This window comes from Anser brachyrhynchus (assembly GCF_964034855.1).
Source record: "Anser brachyrhynchus genome assembly, chromosome: 14".
Classification (NCBI taxonomy): domain Eukaryota; kingdom Metazoa; phylum Chordata; class Aves; order Anseriformes; family Anatidae; genus Anser; species Anser brachyrhynchus.
In genome coordinates this window covers 11922146-11940622 of record NC_137709.1, presented here as the reverse complement: position 1 = coordinate 11940622, position 18477 = coordinate 11922146, and the positions used below count along the sequence as shown (strand labels likewise).

Below are 18477 nucleotides of genomic sequence, written 5' to 3'. Positions count from 1 at the left end.
GCTCCTGCGTTGGGGCAGCCTGTAGGCGCCTGCCCTGCCATCCGCTGCGGGGCCGCACGCTGCTGGAGCAGAGCAGGAGAGGAGACCCGTGACTTCCCTGGGGTTTCGGTCCCTGGGGGAGGAGCGGCAGGCACAGAGAGCCCTTAAGCTGTGCGGTGACATTGCTGCTGGGCCAGGACTTCCTTTGTGCCCCCCGATTTCTGTCTGGATGGCGACCCTTTTAAAGAGCAGCGGAACGGATCTCCACCGAGGTCCGTTCCCTGGAGTTTCTTTGTTTGTGGCGCTGAGACTTTCATTGCAGGGGGAGGAAGAGATGCTTTGAAAAGCCTGTTTGCTCTTGCCAGTACTAACTCTCTTTTATTTTCTACTTCCAGAGCCGTATGTTTTGTATCAGAGCCGCAGAGTATGTCTTTGCACTGAAATTGTACTGAAGACCTTTGCAGTCGACCCTGGAGGATACGCCCCGTTCATGAGCGTTCCCGTTTAAGCTTTCTCCGGTGGCTGGTGTGCTGGTGCTACAAGAAGGGCTTTGGGGGTCTTCTGCTTTGGTTTTGGGGTGCTTTTTTTTTGGTTTGGTTTTGTTGTTCTGCTCCGTGCACCATGTCGAATTCGGGCTCCCATCAAGACACTGGGAACAAGCCAGAGACGGAAAAAAATAATCAAGATGACTCTCATCCCCCTGTCAACTCCGAAAGGAGGAACAAAAGTGGAATAATAAGTGAACCTTTGAACAAAAGTCTTAAGAAGTCCCGTCCACTCTCCCACTATTCCACCTTTGGTAGCAGCAGCTCGGTAAGCGAACATTCAGAGAAAGGCAACCCCTTAACTAATGGCAACGAAGCAACTGTGGAAAAAAGTAATTCTACCTCAAAGCACAAAAACATCTCTAGTATGCTGAGCAAATTAGACAGGGTGTCAGAAATCTCCTCAGAAGGACAGAACGCCCTACAACAGTTTGCTCAGTCGACAGAAATGCTCAAAAGAGTGGTACAGGAGCATATTCCTCTAGCAAGCGACCATGGGACTGGTATCTCTGATATGGAGGCAGTCTCAGCTGCAGAGACAATGAACAGCCCCTCTGATTTTCCTTACCTGGGGGCTTTTCCCATCAACCCAGGCCTTTTCATTATGACCCCTGCTGGCGTGTTTCTGGCAGAGAGCGCGCTCCATATGGCTGGCTTGGCAGAGTATCCAATGCAGAATGAATTGGCATCTGCCATCAATTCGGGGAAAAAGAAACGGAAAAGATGTGGCATGTGCCCGCCCTGCCGAAGACGGATAAACTGCGAGCAGTGCAGCAGTTGTAGGAATCGCAAAACTGGCCACCAGATTTGCAAATTCCGAAAATGTGAAGAACTCAAAAAGAAGCCTTCTGCAGCACTGGAGGTAACCGGCCCCTGTCAGGCACCCTAACCCTTCCTTGGGCTGCTCTCCTGGGTTCGGATCTTGCCCTAGATAATAAAACACCTGGTACTTCTTACTTTTTTTCTTTTCCATTAACAGTTCTCACCACGAATTGTGTGCTTTCCCAGTGCCCCTGTCCCTGCCCTTGCCCTTCCTTATGTACTGGGGTGACCGCTGGGCTCCCTCCCTACCTCAGGGTGATGGTGGCCCTTGTGTTGGCATCTACTTGAAAGCCGGTGCCAGCATCCGTAGAGGGGTCACAGTGTCAGCTCTCCACAAGGCAGCGAGCAGTTTCTAACCTGGTGACTGGCTCAAAAGATGGCAGAGGTGTTTTTCAGGGTAGAGCTTGTTAGCAGTAGTGTTGGTGAAGCCTGTGTTTGCGGTGCACTAGGAGCCCAGCCCTTCAGCATGCTCTTTGTTCCAAGAGGGAGCGATGACGCCCATGTTTTCGGGTGGGAAGTGGCTGCTGCACGTGTTGGGCAGGACGCAGGCTAGAGCACATTTGGCATGCGGGGCTGCTGCGTCTGTGCTGGGGCGTTGTTCTCCCCAGGGCAGAGGCCGGTGAGGCTCACTCAGGTGCATCCTTGAGTCCATGCATTCCCAGGAGCGGGTGAGTGCCGGGGGCAGCTGCTGTGCTGTGGGATGCAGCCCCTGGTCCGGGCGCCTGCTTTGGTGCCTTGTGGAGCGTCCCCTCAGGCCCCTGCCCACGCTGCGCCCACGCTCTGCAGGGTGAGGCACTGTGTCAACACAGCGGTGTTGGCCCTTGAGGAGAGCTGCTGAACCCACCCTGTTGGGTTGGGGTGCTGCCTTGCTGAAACGGTCAGGGAAGGTGCATTGCTGGCATGGGGACTGCAGGAATGGTCAGGTGTCTGGAGTCATGGGATTCAAATTCACCCTGGGCCATGCATGGCTGGCACAGCACGTGGTCACCCCTGGTGGGTGCAATGTGGATGAAGGCTTGGGGTGCTGGGAAGCAACTGTGCTGGGCTGAGACCTGTCTGCTGGCTCCCCCATGTATCATGCCTAATCTGGGTGTGATTTCTGTGGGAGCACATCCAGACGTCAGCTGTGCCTCTGTGCTTCCTCGTCCTCCTCCTGCTGCTGAGCGTACCCACAAAGCTGGCAAAGGCTAGAAGTCACCCTGACATCAGCCGGATCGTGCGTCCTGGCACGAGGGCATTGCCCGTGCACTGCTCTTCCCAAAGAGATAACCCACTGTTTCCCTAACCATGTTCTACGTTTTCAATTAGCATCAGCTCTGAATGAATAGTGAAGGGGAAAAAAAATCTATTTGGGCGGTGGGGATGAGGAGAGAGGGACTGTGTCTTTCAAAAACCGCTGTATTGCTAAATTATATTCTTGTTCTAATTTGCTGAGTCAGTGATCTGGAAAAAGGGAGAAAGGAAAAAAAAAAGTTCATCTCTTCGGAAGAGTCCTAAAGCGGGTCAATAGAATCAGAGCTCGCATCAGCCAGAGAGGAGCCGCTTCCTTCTCCCAGCACAGTTCTGGTTTGGGGACGATAAATAGCACGGGGAGACCATGAAACGGTCACCCCCTTGATTATTTTCCCATTCTGCAGCTGGCTGGGAGTTTGGAGCTGCTCCATTTTGTAGCATTGGGGCCTGTCCTTCTTGGGTGCAGGATTGTCGAGGCTGAGGAAAGTTGGCGATGCTTGAGCAGACACAGGTTGCCCTGGGGCATTGCCATCTCCCTTTTGGAGAAGATCCTCCTGGAATGCCACTGTCAGGATATCAGCTTGTGCTGTGCATTGATCTTGGTAGGGTTGAACAAGATTGTGTCCCTGTGTGGCTGGGAGTGGGACCCTGGGACCCTGGCTGATGTCCCAAGGTCAGCTGTGTCAGTCAGTCTCGGCCCACATCATCCAGCATTGGTGGCTGCGTTGCCTTAGGCCAGCCTCAGGGCAGACAGCAGAGCCACTGCCACCTGAGTGCCCTGGAGCCCTGTCTGGAGGTGGCGGTGGTTCTGGGGGGGCAGAGATGCCGCTGCCTGGAAGAGCCAGCTGGGCAGCTCCATGGGCTGCTGGTCCTGCCTGGGCATCAGCACGTGGCAGTGCTGAAGTTGGGCTGAAAAATTCATAGGGCTTTTGTGAAGCATTGTCCCCCCCATGGGGGCCTGTGCTAGAGCTGGGTGGGAGAAGAGCAGCCCGCAGTGACCCTGCCGGGCTGTGTCAGTCTGCCAGCCACACGAGTGGATAGCAGCATCCTCAGAGAGCCCGGGCAGGGGCCGCAGCTGTGATTAAACATTGATCTAAAATCAAGCAGTAAAAAAAAATAGAATTAAACCTTTATGGCAACATAAAAATCAGGCTAAATCCCTATCCTGCCATTAAGCTTTATCTGCACGTCTAAAAAGCCTGAATAACCAGTCGCCACTGGTGTCCTGCTGCGGTGGCTGCGGGCTGAGACTCTAGGGCCAGCGAGGCAGGTGGGACGCTTGGGCAGGTGGGACAGCATGGTGCTCTGGCTGTGCAAGAAGGGCTGTTTCAGAAAACCCACTGGTTCCCTGCAGCTTCTCCTAACCAGGAAGAGTGAGTTCAGGATGGGCTGGGAAGAGGGATGTCCTCACCAAGCCTTGGTTCAGTGCCTGGGCTTGTTTCCCATTGATATCTCGAGCTCATTTGGATGTGGAGAAACTGAAGGAGGAAGCTTTCGTGGGTGCCCTAGGTTTTGGCCTGCTGTCCCATCTGAGGCGCATCCTCTTGGTGATCATGTTGCTGTGTTCTGGCTAACATCATTTGGCCTTGCATGGGGCCTGTTGGCACTGAGGATCATCATGGCCCTTGCGCAGGCCACCTGTGGTCCCATAAACTCTGGCTTCCCACTTCTATCCAGCAAAGAGGTGGGAAATGTCCCACCTCTTTCTGGGTAGCCAGGTCCTCCTCTCAGAGGGGCATAGAACTTCTCTTGGGGCCTTCTCTCCATGCCAGATCTCTCCTCTTTCCTTTCCTGGAGGTGGCTTCAGAGAGGTGCTGCTTGGTGTCGGGCACTTTGTCCCATGCAGGATTGAGCCTGGTCAGGGTTGGACCATGTTAGTGGCCATCTTCATCCCTCTTCCCCCAATTCAGCGAGATGCTGAGAGGTGGTGCTAGGGCTGCTCTGTGAGGGTGAGGGGTGGTCACTCCTGGCTGGTTCTTAAACACCCATGTTCCTGGAACGGGAGCGGGGTGAAGCCTGCGTGTCCTCAGTGGCTCCTGAGTCTGGCCACCAGAGCCTGGGTCTGCCGCTGCAGAGCCCCAGCCTGCTCTTGGCTTCCCTGCGAGGGTGTCATATCCCTCTTCAGGTGCTGCGCAAGCCCAGCCAGCTTACTCCCTGCCTCAGTTTCCCTCCCCGTGCCCTCACACACCTCTCTGCCAGCCGGGCCTGGGGTGGGCATTTAGGTGATGCAGTGCATTGCAGGATGTGGCTGGGTGCTTGGTTTCTCTGCCTGCTGTCTGTCTGTCCGTCCCTGACGTGGGTGGGTGGCCAGGGCCCCCACCACAGGTGGGCAGGCTGCAGGAGACTGGATGGGACGGGACGTGAGGGGACAGAAGGGGACAGGACGAGCTGGCTGTGCCTGCCACGGCAGTGGCGGCTCAGCGCAGCCCGGCCATTGTGCTTGCTATCGGCCGGAGGGGAAGCCGGAGGCCGTGCCATTGTGTCTGCGCGGTGCGGGGACAATTGGGGGGTGGCTTTTCCAGGTGCCCCCTGGGGAGCCCAGGGCTGGCCAGACCTTCCCCCCCACACCCTCGGAGGGGCCTGGGAAGGAGGGGAGCCAGGCTGGGCGGGTGCTGCGGGGAGGGCCATGCAGGCCGGTGTCCAGCATGGAGGCCTCTGCCCCTGCCCCTGCAGCAGCTCAGCTGCTGCCGGTGTCCCGGTGCTGGGAGCCCCTGTGCAGAGCCTGCCGGGGGTGCTGGGCCTGGCCTCAGGCCTGCGGGTGGCAGCCAGGCAGGGCCAGGTGCCCGTGACGGCTGCAGACCATTGTCCTGGGCGGGCTTTGCCGTGCCTCGTGCAGGCTGCCAGCCTGTGTGGCCGAGTGGCCGTCGCTGATGGCCTTGGCGCTGCGGTTGGGCACCTGCTGCCCCATGCCCCGCAGCCCTGCCGCACCCCGGGAGCCAGACCGGTGGCCCCCAGCAGCCGCTGCGCGTGGAGGTAGCTGAGCTGGCCCCAGCCTAACGCCTTGTCCCTTCTTTGTTCTGTTCTTCCCTCCCCTGTCTCTCTTCCTTTCCAGAAGGTGATGCTTCCTACAGGAGCCGCGTTCAGATGGTTTCAGTAGGAACGGGAATCCCAAAGCTCTGTCATCCAAGTGCAATGTCACTGCTTGCTTGTGTTGTCTCAGGCAAGGGATTTTTGGCTGAAATGAATGGATGCACCTGTGTCTCTTTAGAACCAAAAATATTTTCTCGCAAATTTCATTCCTGTTTTTATAATTTTTTTTTTTTGCGTTTGTTTAACATCTTCGAGTCCTAGTCAGACATTTAACTGCTTTTCAAATAAAATAATTAAAAGAAAAAAACAATGGATCTGTAAAGTACCAAGACTTAATAGACAGAGTATGGACAATCAGTTTCTTTCTGTGTTTTGGTGTTGATGTTGTTTATGTGTGAAAGATGCAGTACTTGTGTAGGGAATGTAAATTTACAGTAACCTTTTAAAATCTAGTTACTAATAAGCACTACTGTAATTTAGCACAGTTGTTTAATTGCACCCTCATTTATACTTTTTATTTGATTATTTCCCATCATACAATAGAGTGGATAGTTTCTAGAATGCCTCAACTTCATGTTTATAAATGAGAATATGTTTAAAGCGATGTAGTATCCCTTCTCCTAGCCATTCACGTATGTAAGTTTAACCAGCAAGAGGTTTGGTATAAAAGATGGAAGAAAACAATTGCTACAAAAATGGTGGTCTTTGAAAAAGGAAAAAAAGAATAAAAAAAAAAGAAAAAAATGTCATTGTTAGTTTATTAATATAGAACAAGAAATACTGCATACAGAAAAAATCCTAATTGCAATGGTTTACTTCTAGAAGTAATTTTTGTAAACTTACTGAAGTTAAAATCAAAATAAAAATAATATTGCAGGACCTGTGCTGAAGCAGTTATGAAAAGTGATATTTCTCTTCTGTTCAAATCCCCGTCTCTCCAGCTCTCTACATCATTAAATTGAAATGCTGTTTGTAATGTTTTAGCGATCCAGGCTGTTTTTGTGAATAAAATGAATGCATGTTTTGTGTCATGATTTACAGCTTTGTTATTTCTCTCCATCCCTGTTTCAAACAGTTGTGGCCCCCTCGTGCCCGCCGTGCTGCCTGTGCAGCGGCCGGCACCCATGGCCTCTGGGTGCTTGTTGCACCGGACGCACTCGCCGTCCCTTTGCTCCTCGTGGTTCGTGGTGGGTCCCCAGCAAAGGCTGCACGGCGGCCATGCCGGGTGGTGGGGGATCCTCCCTCCACACCACACGGGTGTGTGTGGTGACCCCCTTTGCTCATGCCCTGGAGCGGCAGGGAGGGAATCACTGCACTGTGGGCGCGCAGGGAGGGGAGATGCTGCGTCTCTGCAAGGGTACCCCAGGGATAGCCTACAGCTCCTGAGCTTGCCACTCCACGCTTTTCGTCGTCTCCCACCCCTGGGATGGGCCCAGCCCCCTGGCAGGGGCTCACCGTGGACCCTATGCCTGCCCAGGGCTGGGACACCAGGACATCTCAGCACCTCCCATGGAGATGCACCGCTGCACCCAGCTCTACTCCAGTGTCTGCGAGCAACAGGGAGCATGTCGGCACCATGGGGACCCCACCACATCCCTGCAAGGGAGGCGCAGCAGTGAAACGAAACGATAACCAAGGAACTGCACTGACGCCAAGACCTGCACATTTCATCCTGGCAGTGGCTGGGTTAAGCCGTCCCTGTCTCCTCCCAGGTATATTTCACAGCCTGACCTGCCTGGAGTTTTGCCGTGGAGCGCATGCCATTTGTTTTTGTAAAACGATATAATTAACATGCCACAGATAACTGCATTGAGACTCGTTTTGTCAGGACAAGTACAAAACGAACACGTAGAGAAAGGAACTCTTCAAGGTGAGTAAGGTGAGGTGGCGGTGTTGTTGGGGAAGGAGTTGTCCAGGTGTCCAGGCCGGTTTTGTGCAGGACCCTGGGTCAGCGGGACAGGGGACTCTGGCTGTGGCACTGTGCCAGGAATGCTGATGCTTGGGGTGCCGTGTTGCGCTCCCCGTTGTGCTGGGGGGGGGGTGGAAACCAGTACTCCCTACCTCCAGAGAGGGGTGCCGGGTGTGTGGGAGTATGAGGAGCGTTGCCCCAATGAGGAGGCTGGTCTGCAGAGCCCTGGGATGTAGCTGAGCTTTGTCCCGGCTCCAGCATCTGCTGGCCAGATGTGCACCCCGAGGGAGGGAGGGCAACAGGGCAGTGACGGAAGGACGGTGCGTGGGCTCCTCGCCTGTGGGCAGCGACCTGCCCCGGACAGGCACTGCAGGAAGCGCCTCAGGGCGCCCAGGAGAATGTCCCCAGACTCCATCTCCAGCAGCCTTCGACCTGGCTGCCCCCACGGCTGGCTGCTCCTGGAGGCAGGGGCGTGGGTGGGAGCTGGGCACTGCTATCCGCCGTGCCCTGTGCGCTGCTATCCCGTGCCCGGGATGGCGAGCTCGTGGGGATGGAGCCAAGCCAGCATGGTGAGGGACAGATCTGCATGGCTGGTGCGGACAGACAGACCCTGCTTGTGCCCCGGGGCACGCATAGCCCTGCACCAGCGTGACACCAGCAAGGGTGTGTGGGGAGACATTTCCCAGTTCGTGATGCTTGGGCAACAGCAGAAATCACTTAGTGGGAACATGTGTGGGGGTGCATTCTGAAGAAAAGGAGTCTGGCTGTGTTTTTATGACTGTGGCTAACGTTTGGGACTGTGCATAATGGGGGGAGGGGGAGGGGGGGGTCAGCCCTTAACCCATGCTGAGAGAGCGTCCTGGGGAGGGGGCAGAAACAGAGAATGACATGCAGAGCCCCGACCCCATGGGAGGCAGAGCAGGGGGCTGCTTCATCCCCCAGCAACCATAGCCATGGGCTGCCCTGCAGGGCCAGACCCAGGTGTCCCCCCTCTTCCCCCAAGTCTGGGGCCAGGTGTGGAGCTGGGGGGTCCTGGCCATGTCACCCCAACCAGTCTGTGCTTGGTGCTGTGTGTCCAGCCACGGGAACTGCTGAAACACTGCTGGGCCAGTTGTAGATGGAGTAAATCTCACCAGCCACGTTGCTCCTCCATTGCCTGCGTCCCAGCAGTGTCCCCGTGCCTGCTTTCCCCAGGGAAGCCACCAGGCTTTCACCACGCAGAGGCACAGGGCATATGTCCCTCCTACCTCTACAGGCATCACCCCAATTTGGTGCTTCGTTGTAGCCCCAATGCTCCAGGGAGCCCCTTAGGAGTGGAGGGAGATGTGAGCAGCACCCAGGCCCTTCGGGCAGGGAGTGTGGAGCAGGACAGTGAGGCAGACAGTGCCTGTGGTGCCCTGCAGCTGGTGCGTGGAGCCTGTATGGGTCTTTGGTCTGGGAGTGACTCCGCAGCCCCTGGCTTTGCTGCTGCACTGAGCCCAGCCCTGCTGCATCTGTGTCCTCGCTGTGTGCTCTCCTCCAGCCAGTGCATGGAAGGGCTGTGGGTGCTGGCAGGGGATGTGAATGAGGGCAGGACACATGGTGCTTGCAGGAGGATAGGGGTATTAGCAGGGGACATGCAGGGCAGGGCCTTCCCCGAGAAGGAAAACAGGTTTGGGAGAAAGGAGCTGGGGAGCAGGTGGGAGGTGGGCAGGTGGGTGCTGGGGTGCTGGGGCTCTGGGCTGGCCCCTCCACCTCACCTCCATGACAGGCTCTGCCTTCACTTTCCTCACCAAACAGCCCCTCTGCACCTCCTGGCTGTATGGCATGGGTGGCCCTGTGTTCACAACTGAGCAGTGCCTAACTAGCTCCTGTCCTGGTGGCATGGTGTAGGACTCGGGCACCCCTGAGCACCCAGCCCATCCTCTGCACCATGCACCACTGCACTGCCATCGTCAGGCTTGACCGCTGTGCTGTGCTACGCTGGGTCGCCTGCCCACCCCGATGCTGCTGGGGGCTGGTCCCCAGGCTGGGTGGGCTGCGTGGCTGCGACCAGCATCGCGGGGAGCAGGCGATGATAATAATGAGCTCAGCACATCACTGAGGGAGCTGCTTGGGTGGTACCACAAGGGTTGGCATGGGGTTGCACTTAATTAACATCCTCATTAAACACTTGGAAGAGGAGCTACCGGAAGGCCAACAAAACTTGCCATTGGCCCGGCACAGAGAGGGCATGGCTGGGGCTGAGTTCGCTTCGACCTCAGTGGCTCTGCATGGGAAGGCACCAACAAGCGATGCCTGGAAAGGATGGAGCCTGGGCCGGGGCTGTAGAGCAGCTCGGCTGGGGCACAGCAGTGATGCCAGCAGCGGTTTGCACCGCGAAGAGCTGAGCAGTGCCGGTGCCAGAGAGGCAGTGGGCTGCCGGCCGCCTCGGCCCTGCCGGGCTGCAGGCTGCAATTAGCGGCCTGGCCCCGGGCTGACCCGTGCCCCCCCCCGCCCCGGCACAGGGATGGGGGCAGGATGCAGGAAGCGCCGAACAAAATGTGCTTCAGCTGAGCCGGATGGCGGGCTTGCCGTGAGCGCCACCGGCCAGGCGTGACCTCCTGCCAGCAGCCTCCTGCTCCTGCCCGGCAGGAGGCTCAGGGCCGGGGAGGGCTGGAGGCCGGCAGTGGTGAGGGTCCCGTGGCTCTGCCCCCTGGCCCTGGTGGGCCACTGCGTTCTGCTGGTGGGTGAGCTGGACCCACGGCCATGTTGCTGTCACGGGAAGGTGTCTGGGGCCCTGCAGCGCCACGTGCAGCCCCCGGCCACATCCAGCCCTAGCCCCTGCCTTGCCTGGAGCAGGGTGCCCCTTGCCAGCATGGATGAAGCCCGGGAGTGGGATCAGTCCAGGAGCCCAGGTGTCCTCTGTCAGCTGCAAGAGCCCCATGGGTGAGCTGAGGCAGGAGGGTGGCAGACCTCCCTCCTCCCCACCTCCCGTCCCAGGAGTCAGGGCATGGGACAGCTCAGGCTCATTCTGTAGGAACAGCACGCAGCCTGGGAGCTGGCGGGGCCCGGACAGGATCTGTCCAGCCTCAACACGGCGATGCTCCCCAGCCTGTCCTGGCATGTGAGCAGAAACAGCAGTTGCTGCTCCCCCTTAGTGGGGCTCCAGGGGCAGCTTTAGCCCAGAGGGGTCTGCTACAAGCCACTGTCCTGCACCAGGCATGTGGATCCTGACCATGTTGCTCGTGCTGTTGTGGACTTCCCGATTATCTTCAAGGCTGTAGGAATATCAATCTAAACAAACCTCTCCAAGTTCAGCTGGCCCAGGGAACTTTGCCTGTCACAGAGCTCCTGGAAGATTTCTGGCCCAATTTCCATCCCTGGCAGAAATTTTCCTAAATAGGTGTCCATTTTTCAAATTTGGACTAAGATCCCTTGCCTCTTTGTAGCTTATGCACTGGGAGCGATCACTGTGCTGTCTTCTTTCCCCAGGAAATGCCCCTGCAGAGGTGTGTGATGGAGGAGCGGTCCCTGCCAGGACGGAGTGCTGCTCACACCATTACCTCTGTACGAGAGCAAGCCCGAAGAAGGTTTTTCCCAGGGAAGAGGATCCTTCACCACTTGAAGCCTGACATCCACATTACTCCACCTCTGGGATTTTCAACCTTCCTGACAACCCCCCCCCCGAGACCTTCGTGTGGCTGAGCTGTGCCAGGTGGATGTTTACAAGAAGGGTCCCTGGCAAGGAGCCTGTGGGTAGGCACTGACACTGATTCCCACAAGGAATAACACAGGAAGCAGTCCTGCCATGCTGGGGGTGGAGGTCTCAGCCCCCATTCCTGCAACTTGAATGCTCAGGATATGCTGGCTTTGTGTGCATGAAGGAGGACATCTCTTGCCTCCCTGGCTTTGTCCTGCAGCACCCCATGGCATGGAGGAGCCTGTGGGCAGCTAGGAGCGGGTGGCCAGGCTGAGCAGTGGTGTCCCTTTTTCTAATCAAGAGTGCTGTCCGACTAATCCCGATGAGCATGTGGGGTCCCCAGACTCGAGCCGTGCTGCGGCTGCTCTGCTCTCCCAGCCGCTGCCTGCTGGCTGCAAAGTTCACACCAATCCTGCTTAATCGGGGCCTCACTGCTATGCCAAGGCCAGTTTCAGCACTGCGTCAAGATGTTTTAAGGCCAGAGCAGTCAGGATTTGTGAGAAATAGGTCGGCCTGTGACAGCAGAAGGAGGCTACTAAATACAAGACGCCGTGTTATCGGGGGAAAAAAATGCTGTAGCCTCTGCACGGTGGGGAGGGGAGGGAGCGGCTGGTGTGGCTGCAGCCCTGGCATTAGTGTGAGGATGATGAGGGGGGAATGGCAGCAGCTGAGTGGGGATTAACGGTGGCAATGGGGACCAGCTGGGGGTTCACGGCAGTGCCACTGGGGCCAACAGGCCCAGCGAGGCCTCAGGTGGGATCACATCCAGGCTGCCTTGTCCCACCCCTCCAGCCAGTCCTGTACCCCCTTGTGCCCCCCAGGAAGGGATGTTGGGATCCTGAAGTGCAGGAGGGTTCCTGCCCTCTCCTGTTCTGCCTTTGAGACCCTTGGGCTGGCTTCTCCTGCAGCTGGCCTGTCTGGGCACCGTGCCCCAGGCTTATCCCATCGGACTGCCCCACCTCCCTGAACCCAAGGCCTGCTGGTGCTGGAGGAGCTGCTGGGCTGTGTCATGAGCAAACCCACAGGCCAACAAGTGCTTAGAGCAGGTGCTACCAAACCCACAAAGGGTACAAGAACAGGGGTGAGACCTCCCAAATTATTCAGTCCCTTTTCCTCAAAGTACCAACTGTTCCCCCCTACTTTCTGGCCTTGCCTGTTCCCCTCTTCCTGGTTTATGAGGAATGGTGCCCAGGGCATTCCACAAGGCCACCTTCTGCCACAAGTGTTCCCCATGGACCAACAGGAGGAAAAATTGCCCCTTTCTCACCCACATGTGCCATAATGCAACATCATTTTGCCCTGGCAAACTCCTGTGTGATCCACTGTTTCTGCATCTCCCCATGTGCCCGTGCCATCGCTGAGCAAATCCATGCTGCCCCTGGGGACATGCCTCTGTCCAGGAGAGCAATGTCACTGCCTGCTTGCCTTCCAGCTGCGCAGGCTGGGACTACAGCAGTGGCATGGCCGTGAGCCCCCCCACATCCAGCACATTGAGCTTTCTGTCTTCGGGAGACTGGAGATGGGAGCCCATGAAGGACTCACAGTCCTGCACCTTCCTTCTTCCTCTCCTGCAACCCTGGATCGTGCAGGAACCCTGTCAGTGAGCAGGAACACTTGTCACAGCTCAGCAGCTCTCAGCTGTGCCCCCTCATCCCTCTGGACGCTCTGGTGCATACAGCGGCAACACCACCACTGACACCCCTCCACCTTGCCATCGTGGACGCAGGGCTCCCTTGTCCTTTGCATTTCCGATTGGTGTCACCCACGAGGTGTAGCCGCAGCGATGCAACCCTTGGGCTGACAGCTTTCAGGGGCACCCGTGAGCCCAGCATGTGGTGGGAACAGGGTCAGACCGTGGGGCAGCGGGGCCTCTTGAGAGGGGCTCCCTGGGCTCTGGCAAAGGGTACGGGTAAGGTCTGACGCTTTGCCCCAGGTTTCTCCTGCAGCCTGCATTCGTGGCCCCTGCTCTGGCAACGAGCCACAGCTCCTGCATGGTGAGGGACTCCCGGCGGCTGCACGATTCGCTGCCTCGCAGCGAGTCCTGACATTTCGACACAGCGACAGCCGCAGGGGGAGGTTTAAATTGGCTCTGCTGGCAGTACGTGCCTGTGCAACGGGGGCGGCAGGGTCTCCCCCCGCCAGCACCTGACCTCAACGGTGGCCCCGGCCACCTCTGTGGGGGCCCAGCTTGGCCACGGTGCTCTGCGGTGGGAGGGGGGTGTGGGACAGGACCCCAGCCCCAGGGCAGAGCGGAGGTGGGAGAGGATGGGGCTGGAGGGGGCAGAGGAAACATTTGTCCTGTGGGCAGGGGGAAGCAAGAAAAGGGCAGGAGAAGAGGCAGGAGCTGTATGTGGAAATGAGACACAGTGGGGACGGGAATCCCTGCAGCAGGTACGAAATACTGGGTACAGGGCACGGCTGTGGCCTTGGCGCCCTCACATCCCGCTCAAACCCATCACGAGATGGGTCCTCAGAGAGCCAGGCCGGGCTGGGGGGGCCTGGTGGGAGCTGCTGGGCCCGCCGGGACACATGACGTGGTCTCTGCCCGAGGCTGAGAGGTGCGCATGGGAACCAGCTGGTGGTGGCAGCCTGCCTGCACCCCTAGGAGCGTCTGCAGCTCCTCGGCACAGCACGCAGCTGCAGGCTCTGTCCTCCCACCTCCATTTTCTTGCGTTGCCAGCTAAAGTGACCATTTTCCGCTTTGATTTCAAGCTGTGCACACAGCACTGCGCTCGCCCTTTCGGCTGGACACAGGGAAGAAGAGGAATGTAACCAGGCAGGTTTGTGCAAACACAGGCACTGCGTGGTCCCCCTCGGTCTTTAGTCTGGTAAGCAAAATCAGCATCTAATCCAGATCAAACAGGACTTTAGCTCCTGTCAGAGGACTGATCCCCTATTTTGCCCAGGCTGTGGTATTTAAAGGGACATGGTCAGGTTAAGTACAGCTGGAAACAAAGGGTTTGTAAAAATAATCATAATAAAAATAACAACAACAAAAGCTGGGAAGGATTAGCTGGAAGAGAGTCGGTAATGAAATATAACTGCCAAAGAAAACTGTGGTTAATGGAGACATCTCCCTGGAGCATTTGAAACCTCAGGTAGTGGAGGAGGAAAGAGATAAGTGAAACCACTTAGAAACCAGCAGCAAAACAGCCCTGGCTGCTCCTGGTCAGAGCAAGATTCTCCTCTCCTCTCCTCTCCTCTCCTCTCCTCTCCTCTCCTCTCCTCTCCTCTCCTCTCCTCTCCTCTCCTCTCCTCTCCTCTCCTCTCCTCTCCTCTCCTCTCCTCTCCTCTCCTCTCCTCTCCTCTCCTCTCCTCTCCTCTCCTCTCCTCTCCTCTCCTCTCCTCTCCTCTCCTCTCCTCTCCTCTCCTCTCCTCTCCTCTCCTCTCCTCTCCTCTCCTCTCCTCTCCTCTCCTCTCCTCTCCTCTCCTCTCCTCTCCTCTCCTCTCCTCTCCTCTCCTCTCCTCTCCTCTCCTCTCCTCTCCTCTCCTCTCCTCTCCTCTCCTCTCCTCTCCTCTCCTCTCCTCTCCTCTCCTCTCCTCTCCTCTCCTCTCCTCTCCTCTCCTCTCCTCTCCTCTCCTCTCCTCTCCTCTCCTCTCCTCTCCTCTCCTCTCCTCTCCTCTCCTCTCCTCTCCTCTCCTCTCCTCTCCTCTCCTCTCCTCTCCTCTCCTCTCCTCTCCTCTCCTCTCCTCTCCTCTCCTCTCCTCTCCTCTCCTCTCCTCTCCTCTCCTCTCCTCTCCTCTCCTCTCCTCTCCTCTCCTCTCCTCTCCTCTCCTCTCCTCTCCTCTCCTCTCCTCTCCTCTCCTCTCCTCTCCTCTCCTCTCCTCAGCAGGAAGGCGCTGCCTGTTCATTTTATTTCCAGCCTCGAGGCAAGCAGCTCCCAGTCCGGGTGCCCAGGACTTGGCTGTGCCTCCCCAGGCTGGTGCAGCCCCTGTAGGATTTAGCCACCCGACTTCTCCTGACCTTAATAACCGGCACTGACTTAACCGGGAGCCTGGTGGCTAAATCCCGCGTGAGTCTGGGAGTGTAGGAGTCGGTGTCACAAGCAATTTATTCCACACGTCTCTCAGCCTCCTAAACTTGGGGAAGCCAATTCTTAACAAAGATCCCAGTGCTGCCACAGCCTGTGATGGGGCAGATCTGCAGCACCCTTGCTTTATACCCAGTTTTCTCCTTTCCCCCCTAACATAGGAAAGCAGCTGGTTTGCCCAGGCTGGAGAGCAAAGACACTCTCAGCCCCCCTCCCAGCCCAGGAATAAGCCCCATGCAGAGCCCCGCTGCCTGCAGGAGCACCAAGCATCCCTCCACCACAGGCACCTCCAGGCTGCCTCTGCCCTCCCAGTGCCTACAAGCCTGGCTTGCACATGGGTGCTGCACTGGGCCTAACACAGGCTGGGGACCTTGCTCTGGCACTGGAAGGGCCCCATGTGGCTCTTCTGCTTCCTCCCAAACGGCTGTGCTGATGTGTTGAGGTTGGAAGAGCAAAGCTCTCCAGCTAGGCTAGTGGTGCAGGGTGGCTGTGCGGTGCAAAGGGAGCTGGGACAAGGAGGGCAAGGCAGACCGCTCAGCTGGATGTGCTCTTGGCAGCCTTGCCAGGAATTTTCCTTGGGCTTCTGCACCAGAGTACAGAGCTCCTGGGCAGAGATCCTCGGGGAAAACTGCCCTGCGTGACCCTAGCCCCACCTTCCCACAGCACCCATGGACCGAGCAGTGCTGTGTCCCTGGGGCAGAGCCCCTGCTCTTCACTGGGGCAGTTTCTCTCGCCTGTGACACCACCCTGCTCTCCACCATGATGCACGTGTCTGCCCTGCTTCTCACCATGAATGTGAGGCCAAACCAAAGCAGTTGGTTGGGACCCGCTGCAGGCATGGCTGCTCTCGTGCCAATCCCCTTCCTTCGGCAATGGCTTTCCTTCCAGCACCCAGCGATGCCAAAGGGACCTGTGGCCATAGCTTTGGGTGCTTGGCTGCTGCAGGTGGCAGAGGGTCTGCTCTGGGGGGGCTTCACAAGCAGCAGCCGTGGGCAGGGGCTCACCAAGGGGCTGGTGGCTGAGGGCTGGGTTGGAGGGAAGGTCTGGCAGCCGGGATGGACCTCTGCTGCCGCAGGGTTCAAGCTGGGTTACAGCCACTGCCGCAGTCTGAACATCATATTCATATTCCAGTCGCATTTTTTTTGGCATCTTTCCCCTCTTTGGACATGGCAGAGCTCCAGGAGTGGAGGGTGAAGACAGAAACATACTCTTCTTGCCTTCTCTCAGCTACTCTGACCATCTTGGAAGAGTTTTTCAGTTGTCCCATGTAGTGCCAGAGCCAAGCTGAGCTGAGACCAGCACAACCCAGGCTGCTCTGCCTGTTGCCTGGATGCTTTTTTAGTTCCTCCTGCTAAGGGCACTCAATGGGAATCGGGTCATGATCTCTCCCACCTTGGCTACCCGGTTGCCACCATGGAAAGCCCCTGTCTCCTTCTCCACTTGCCTGTCAAGTTCTACTGGGAAACTAAACCCTGCTGATGGCAGAAGGTCCTGGAGGAAGCCCTCCTCTTCATTGCCTGGGTGCTGAGCAGACAGGTGCCCATGAGCTAGCCCCGGGCTTCAGGCTCTTCTGCCTGCACAGCTTGAAACCTGTGCTCAGAAACATCAGGGCAAAGAATGCAAGGAAGAGGAGCAAACACCTACCAAGAGGGATCAAAGAAATCCCAGCTCCAGCCTGGGAGGCCCTTGAGCCGCACATCTCCGGGGCGGGGAGCACTTGGACCCGCCTGCCCCTCTGCTGGGTGCTGCCTGCACCCATGGGTGCCCCTGCGCCCTGCGCTGGCTGGTGCTCCCATGGTCGGATGTCCATTTGGTGGTACCGGCGGTCTGCAAACGAATCTACAAACAGACGCTTCCAGAGGCTGATCGGTCAACCGAATGTGTGTGCAGCGCCTCGGGAAAGGGAGCAGCCACGTCTGCGCCCAGCACAGCCATCTCGCGCCAGGTTGCAGGCACAGCAGTGGGAGAGCTTCGTTAGGAAATGGTCGTGCTTGGTGGGCGAGCTGCCTTCTCAGCTTAAATCCGAGGGAGACAAATCTAGTCTGAATCTGCCAAAAACATGGAATATTTCAAACGAGCAGTTAATGTGGGGCAAAGGTGTACTCAGGATGTGAGAGTGAGTGGGGTTTATTATTTTGTATATTAAATAAAAAAAAATAGGGGAAAGAAATCACTTTGGGTCAACCCAAGATGTTCTAAATACTCTTTATAAAACAAGAAAAGTGTTTGGGTAGAAGAAGGCACTTGGTTTTATCCACTACCAATGTTAACTAAGTTTCTAGATCAATTACAAGTGAAAAGCTGAAAAATTCCTCTAAAACAGCAGAAGTCAAAAATAAACATTTTGCTTATTCTGAGACAGCAAATGCTCCTTGTCTTTTCAAATGGAACCCAAATTCAGGAATAGTTATATTCCTTATGACTCTGGAGACTGTGTTGGATAAACTCTTGGTGTGAGCTGCTCCAGCACCAGCATCCTCACTGGGAGGCTGTGGATTTTGCTGCAGCGACCGGAATTTTGTGTGCCGGGCTGCGTCTGGCGGTGACGGCTGGAGCACGGCAGCGATCCTGTGGGTGGAGGGGAGGGTCGCACTGCTCCCCCTTGCCTCTGGCCAGGACGGGCCCTGGGCTTGCTTGTGCCGGGTGGCTCGCCCTGCTGGGTCTGCCCACGGGCCAGGTTTTGGAGCGCAGAAGCAGAGGCAGGGGCAGGTGCTGACCGGCAGGGTTGGCCGTGGCTCTGGCTGAGGGGAGCGGGGCTCTTAGGGACTGCGTTGGAGTGTGCAGTTCACGGTACAGCTGCTCGTCCCACCTGAAAGCTGAATTCCCACTGTGGACAGAGGCCAGCAGAGCCACCCCCTGCCTTTGCCCGTGCTGCCCACCCTGCGGGGACCGCACACAAGGCACCAGCCTCAGGGCCACGGCTGCTCCATGTCCTGGTGCAGGCTTTTCGGGCTCCTTGTTGTGCCCATTCTGCTTGGGCGCGGGCCTGAGCTCCCCGGGGGCTCTTGCCCCGGCGGGGCCCAGCCCCCCAGGGAGAAGCTCTGCTCTGCCTCTCCCTGCCCTGCCCGGCTCAGGCCCCCCTCGTGCCCCTGTCGCGGCAGCTGTGGGCAGCAGCCTTGCCTTTTGCTCTGCTTCCTCAGCGCTGGTTATGCAAGTGGCTTTGGAAGCAACACAAATTACAGCAGGAAGAAATCATCGTACGGCTCTGGTGGGAAAAGATATTATCCCGTGTTGCTAGCGAGCCTGGCCGCTGGCAGGTAGGGCCGG

General features: G+C 57.2%; 1 protein-coding gene across 5 annotated transcripts in view; it reads left to right on the top strand.

Annotated features, from left to right (window-relative positions):
• CXXC5 (CXXC finger protein 5) overlaps positions 1-6643 on the top strand; it is a 39191-nt gene extending 32548 nt beyond the window's left edge. For 2 of the 5 annotated variants that reach the window (XM_080555394.1, XM_080555395.1), the window contains exons 2-3: positions 375-1386; positions 5632-6643. In XM_080555394.1, coding sequence (XP_080411520.1) covers positions 601-1386; positions 5632-5676 — 831 coding nt within the window. In that variant the 5' untranslated portion in view covers positions 375-600 and the 3' untranslated portion in view covers positions 5677-6643. Of the gene's footprint in view, positions 1-374; positions 1471-5631 lie in introns of all 5 variants that reach the window. The other 3 variants (XR_013939366.1, XR_013939367.1, XM_080555396.1) reach the window with 3 other exon arrangements.
• The last annotated feature ends 11834 nt before the right edge of the window (positions 6644-18477 follow it).